Here is a 6,584-nt window from a genome sequence, read left to right as displayed (position 1 = left end):
AATGAAAAAATTTTAATTTAACCTCTTTGGTCTTAAAGATGTAAGTTTTTTTCCTCTCATGCCAAAAACTTGGTTCCCAAGGATATCAACATAATAACTCACTTACTTTCACCAGGAATAAACATACGAGTCTCAGAAGAACAATACAATCTCACAAAAACAATACACCACTTCCACAATTACTGAAAATGGTTTTTGTTTATTAGTCAATCATTTACTTATTTGTTGCCGCAATTTTTGTCCTTTGGGTATATCCCACTAGGAAGGCGCAGTGAAATTCCTATATGGTAAAGTCATTTGAAATAATTCCTTTGTGTTTATGTCATCAACTTGATATATGGTTATGCTCATTCATGTCATTTTGCTTTCAATTTTTAGGAATTAAAAAATTATTTTAATGTAATATTCACCTGGTTCTAAAGCCAAATCTATAAAGCAAATTATATTTGGACAACCCTATCATCTAACCTCGTCCTCTACCTATCATTCTCTCTCTTCCCCCACAGGTAATACTTTAAAGTTTTTGTTTGTTTTCCTTTCCATCTAAAAAAACAGAAGCAAAATCTACTTATGTATATATTCTTCCTTTCTTAAATAACGGGTAGCATACCATTCACTTTTCCCTGTCTTGTGATTTTTACTTACAGTATTCTGAAAATCACTCCTTGGCAGTGTACAGAGATATTCTTAATTCCTTTTTATAAGTATATAGTACTCTATTGTGTGCATGTATTGTAGTTTATTCAAGCGATCCCCTGTTGATGGAAATTAAATGCTTTTATCAATGGAGTTTCTATACTGAGTAACTCTGTCACACGGTTAAACAAGTCCCTACGGAGGGACCTTTCAAGCTACCTTTCAAGTTACGTCCCAATTCTCAGCAGCCTTCTCCACACCAAGGAGCTGGCTCTGTTTATGTATAGTACCTAGAGCTGGTTACTTCCCAGGTAGCAAATATTCCTGATAAGATACTAACTACACTCTGATTCTGAAAGTTACTTCAAAAAAATCTTATTGAAGGGAGAATAAGGAGTTATTATTTACCAGGTATAGAGTTTCTGTTTGGGATGATGAAGAAGTTCTGCGGATGGATGGTGGTGGTGATTGCACAACATTGGACTTAATGCCACTGAATTGTACACTTGAAAATAGTTAAAATGGGGGACGCCTGTGGGGTTTAGTTGGGTAAGCATCCGACTTGGGGTCAGGTCATGATCTCACTGCTCGTGAGCGCGAGTCCCGCATTGGGCTCTGTGCTGACAGCTCAGAGCCTGGAATCTTCTTCGGATTCTGTGTCTCCCTCTTTCCCTCCCTCCCCCACTCACATTCTGTCTCTCTCAAAAACTAAACATTTTAAATGAAAAAATTAAAACAAAGAAATTGTTAAAATGATAAATTTTATATGTTTCTCTTACCTCAATAAAAAAGGGAAAGATGTATGGGAAGTATAAACAAATTACTTAAAAATAGCAATAAAAATTTTTTAATGTTAAAAAAATTTCCCCAATACACTGCTACTTTATTGTGTGACTTTATACCAAAATGAGAATTTTATATGTAAACTAAATGATATTTTTAATTGGTACGAATGTGCTCTGTCACGGGGTCAACAGTAGATGTCTTCAACAAGGAGATGGCTCCTTTCTCCACTGCTGTAATAAATGAGGGTTGGTCACCTTCCAAGCTGAATCATATCTGACATGGCATCTGTACAAATTACTCTCCAAGTCTAATGAAGAGATAGCAAGTTAGCACTTTCCAGACTTATATTTATTTTACTACACGGTGACTTGAGTTTTATGGTTTCTAAATAAGGCATTTATGACCAGGAAATCCAGCTCAGTGACAAAGGAGACATACTGCTATATCCATTCCTGCTGATGTTGGAGTCAAGGTTTATTACACTGCACTGGGGAGGTCAGAGACTCAGGGCAAACCTTCATGGAGAATTGTGTTTAGCCCTAAATCCGGATCCGCTAATGGACGGGCTGTCGACTCTGGTGAATTGCCATCATGCTTCACCGTCTCTTCTTCATGACCTTGTCTCCACCTATAAAATACGGACTTACCACTGACTGAGAATGTTTCAAAGACGCCAAAAGATCCTTGGCGTCTGGGTGTTCAAGATGTACATCACACTTTCTTTCCTCAACTGGTTATGTGAAAAACAGCCTTTTAAAAGCCTTCAAGTAGGAAAAGCAGCCATTTTACTTCTTGGGGAAAGACTCCTCTTCCTTTCATCTCTGTGACTACACGGGGCTGGGTGACAATGAACTCACCTGCCAGCCACCGGGCATATCAGAGGCAGGACCGGCACCTGCAATCAGAGCTGTCACTTGACTTGGCTTTCTTTGGGATGACACAGATCGCAGGGCGTGTGCACACATGGCTGCCAGCGCACGGCTGGCTCAGTGACCAGCTTGTCTCCGAGTAGTCATCTCAAAAGCAAGCAAGGAAACTGATGAAGATGGAACTCTCGACAGAGCCGAAGAGGAAAAGCCAGAGGGCACAGGTGTCTGTGCAGGCTCGGCAACAGCTAGTAGAATTCAGAGCCAGGACACGTTGCAGCAGCACATTTATCCAAGGCAACTGGCAGATCTGAGGTCTAGACCTGCCTCCTGAAATCTGTACCACGGAGACATACGCGGGGGCAGACAAAATGGTACCACGATTCCCCATGTACCTAACCTCAGCTTCAACAACTGCCAACGTTTGTCAGTCTTGTCTCCTCCACCCAGCCTCTTTCTTTTCCTCAACTTTTAAAGCAAATTTCATATACCATGTTAGTTCACCCCCAAGTATTCCAATATCCTGGCCCTCTTGGGAATGGCTAATAATAATAAATACCCAATATTCACTACCAGAAAATCAGCAATGTTATTTTTAATACAGATGTGGTACAGAATGTTTACTTACAGCAGGGCAGAGATTCTAGTTAAATAAAATTAAAAACCTTTATTTTCCCAAATATAAAATTACTAAATTAATGTCTCAAAAGAAAATATAACATGGTGAAAGCTTTAAATCACACCACGATTCACCACAGGATTTATGGTTTACCAATTACATACTCCACCACTTTGGCAAAAGGATGAGATTTTTTAAAAGTTTATAAACCTAACATAGCAAAGACTGTATACACCTCCATATTGCACTTTTTTTATGTACAAGGATAAAACAGTAAAGTCAAGTGTATTGCATATGCTAAGAACGGCACAAATTTGTCACAACGAAACTTAATGCAGAAGCGGATGTGAGGAGTATTAAAAAATGTAGAAATGTAATCCATGTATGTACAGAGTGTGGAGACTGTATTAACAAACTCATATGTACATTACAATATACTGTACTACTTTTAAATTTTTTAGCATAGTTTTGTTTATTAATAGAGGCCTTTGGTTCTAAACTGCTTGACTAGTTTTAAGCTCACATAGTTGCTTAAGCTTTCCTATTTTTTAGATGCGAGTATATGAGTATAAAAGCACTCAACCTTCTGGCTCACTGGTACAAAAGTTACAATGATCAGTTCCCTTAGGTCATCAAAAACTAGTCACAAAAATAGTTCTTGTATTCAACCTGAATGTGCCACAGGAAAAAAAAAATATTTTCAAGGTTTTCCAGCTTAGCCTAGAGGCAAACGTTACTCCAGCCTCCATTTCAGTGCTACTGTCCCTGCTCTGTACATTCCAGAACACGTATTTTCTCTAGGCCATTTATTTTAATACTACTCTGTAAGGAAGAATAAAATCTCACTCCAGCTTAAGAGAGTTCGCCACACACCCCCGTTAAGACATAATGAAAAGTTCGAATATTGCCAGCAAGATTTAAAAAAATATGTGTACCCTCTTATGACTCTTCTAGAAAATCGGCTATGAAATAACACCGTTCTTGAGTTCCTTTCTCTCCCATTCCCCTTCACTTCTTCTTGTGCTCGGTCCTCCCTGTGTCTTGCACGAGCCCAGTGATTAACTTTGGAAATCATCCTGAGTTTGCAAATGACAAAGCCCCACATACGGTCCGTGAGGCAAAATCACACAACTGAGGATGAGCTGGTCATTCCGTGAACCAGGGTGCTTGTTGGAGTCCCACTGATGGCATTGAAGATGTGAAGGGAATTCGGTAAAACGCTCGTCTTCTCCTCCAGCGGGCAAATCTTGAGGCACAGAAACACAACATTACTGAAGTGGAATGCCCCTAAAGACATTTCTCAAAATGGCGTGTTTCATGTAACACAACTTATCATCCAATGGTCACTGTTACTCTGAATGATGGTATGCTCAGAGAGCTCGGCTTTGGCGGTTTGCAGAGGGATTGTGTCAGCTCATCTAGAAAATGGCCTTTTTCAGATCAGGATTTTAAGGGAAAGTCAAGTACAATGGGTTTTGTTTCCTTTATAAAGTACTGAATGGAGCCTTCTCTTCTAGACTCACCAGATTATAAGGTGGTGAAGTCTATCTTACACGTACTTGCCAGGGACACAACCTAGCCCTGTCGCTTGGAAAAGTCTTTTAAAATGAGTCCTGAGCATCTCTGTTTTTCCACTGGCTCCTTCTCTCAGGGTCTTACAGATTTCCATCCTGGGAAAGAGACAGCAGCTGCCCCTATGACCCTGAACAGGTCTCTCTTCACACTCGGTAACGCGGGGGAGAATTCTAGGGGCGAGACTTGACCTACTGCCAGGTGGAAATTGAGAGGAACATACACAGTCAGAGCCTCCCCGGGGAAAACCAAAAGCAAGTCTACTCCAGGTCACAACCCTTTTTGCTTAAGGATTCAAAAGAGTTTAATCTTCACAGTTGTTGAGATAATGGAAAGTTCAAGGTGCAGTTTAGAGCACGGCACTGCGAGAAATGTCCATATGATATGGGAGCTTATTCTAACATTATCAGTCCACATTGTTTTCCTACTTTCTTCTCTTCTAGTGCCAAATGCTGACACCCACTGATCAAACTCTCTGTTACACAGCAGTCTGTAAGCTCCATGGAAAAGACCTTGGGCTTTCTCCAAAAACTTATTTTCATGAGACCATCCCTTTTCTGCTTTATCATTTACACATGTATTTCTTTCATCAGTTCAATTTTTTTCTACTTTTCTACATGCCCGGAAGAGGGTGCCTCCCTCTGCACACACTTTATGCCAATGTCTGCAGTTATTCAAACTCAGTCATAACTTTACGTGAAGCAGTTTATCGAGGTTCAGAAAAATAAAATTAAAAAATGACATTACCATCCCATCTGAATGTGTTAGCATGGAAGAGGAGGAAAAAAAAGCAAGCAAGTTAAAGATCAGACATTTCAGTTAGTTTCCTGCAAAAGAAATTTCCTAACTGGATCGTCACATGATATGTTAACTGATATAAGTGGTCCTGGCTTTCATTTGAGAGACTGAACGATAATCGTGTAGGAAACCGGAAAAGGAGTTATGTGCAATGGAAGTACTCATGTTACTTGTGAAGAATGGCACTGTGATTTGGAAGAAGTTACTGTGGCCGATGGAGAATGGACCCCTACAAAATCAATACTCTGGAAGATGCTCTTTGACATGCACTTAGTTGGCTGGGTAGCTGCCCCTCTGACTACTGAGCCCACATACATGATCCTACTGAAAGGAGCTCATACAGGAAGGTGATAGTAGCCATGTAACCAGGAAAGATGCCCAAAATAACAAGGACTAGAGAAGCCACCATGAAGAATCCATTAGGGGACCCAAGTCAGCTGTGAACAGTCAAAAACTGAACAACCCTGTTCTTTTAAGTGGCGAAAGACATTTAATATTAACAGAAAATTCTTTAAACTAGGCTGGCAAGTCTTGGTCTTTTAAAGGATTGGGTGAATAAAAAGATTTCTAGGAACAAGCTAGGTATTTCTTTTTTATGTGAGTTTTGTTTTGCTTTGAGCTAGATTAGGGTGGGGAGGGACAGAGCTTCGAACCACAACCACCTCTAAGAGTGACAAAAAGGAGGTGGGTGCTGCTCTCCTCTGGTTGTGTTGGATGTTAACAGGTGGGCTAGCTCTTAGCCCTTCCCCAGGTAACCTGCACTCAGAGGGCAGCAGCATGTAGCATGCTACATTACTCTTCAGATACCAAAATTCTGGAAGGACATCAGAAGGTTTAGGCCATCCCAGGGCGCATGTGAGAACCCGACTAGCACGTGCTTGCTAAAAATGACAAGAACCGAGCGTGGCACTTACCTGCTCGTGCATGATCTCGGAAAGCTCTTTCGCCATCTCCCTGTAGTTGGCCTTCATTTCTTCCTGGTACTCTAGCTGGTCCTCTTTGATCAGCCGCTCATTTACCGCTAAGGCTTGACCGCAAGCTTCCACAAATTGCCTGAAATGGTAAGAGAGAGGGAAATAAAGTCATGTTGAGGACAAAGAGAGAGTCCAACTGGTAGCTTCTCTTTCTTGAATGAGCACAGATATGATGGCTACTTGAAGAGAAAGAGACATTTCCAGTGTACTTTACCTGAAAACTTCTTTAAGTAACTTCACTTTGTTGTCAGGGTATCTTTTTGTGTTTGTGTCATCTAGGAAAGCTCGGGCATATGCTAGTGGACCTGCGTTGACCTAGATCAAGAACAAAGA

General features: G+C 40.6%; 1 protein-coding gene across 17 annotated transcripts in view; it reads right to left on the bottom strand.

Annotated features, from left to right (window-relative positions):
- Positions 1–2,865: 2,865 nt before the first annotated feature.
- Positions 2,866–6,584, bottom strand: part of DOCK9 (dedicator of cytokinesis 9) — a 289,055-nt gene continuing 285,336 nt past the window's right edge. For all 17 annotated transcript variants that reach the window (XM_053892064.1, XM_053892109.1, XM_053892160.1 and 14 more), the window contains 3 exons: positions 6,466–6,566; positions 6,192–6,330; positions 2,866–4,153 (listed from right to left, as the gene is read on the bottom strand). In XM_053892064.1, coding sequence (XP_053748039.1) covers positions 4,031–4,153; positions 6,192–6,330; positions 6,466–6,566 — 363 coding nt within the window. In that variant the 3' untranslated portion in view covers positions 2,866–4,030. The remainder of the gene's footprint in view (positions 4,154–6,191; positions 6,331–6,465; positions 6,567–6,584) is intronic.

The sequence above is a fragment of the Panthera pardus genome, unplaced genomic scaffold (genome assembly GCF_024362965.1).
Source record: "Panthera pardus isolate Hobbes unplaced genomic scaffold, ASM2436296v1 HiC_scaffold_1, whole genome shotgun sequence".
Classification (NCBI taxonomy): domain Eukaryota; kingdom Metazoa; phylum Chordata; class Mammalia; order Carnivora; family Felidae; genus Panthera; species Panthera pardus.
Note: the sequence above shows the minus strand (reverse complement) of the source record. Positions and strands in the feature narration are given on the sequence as shown.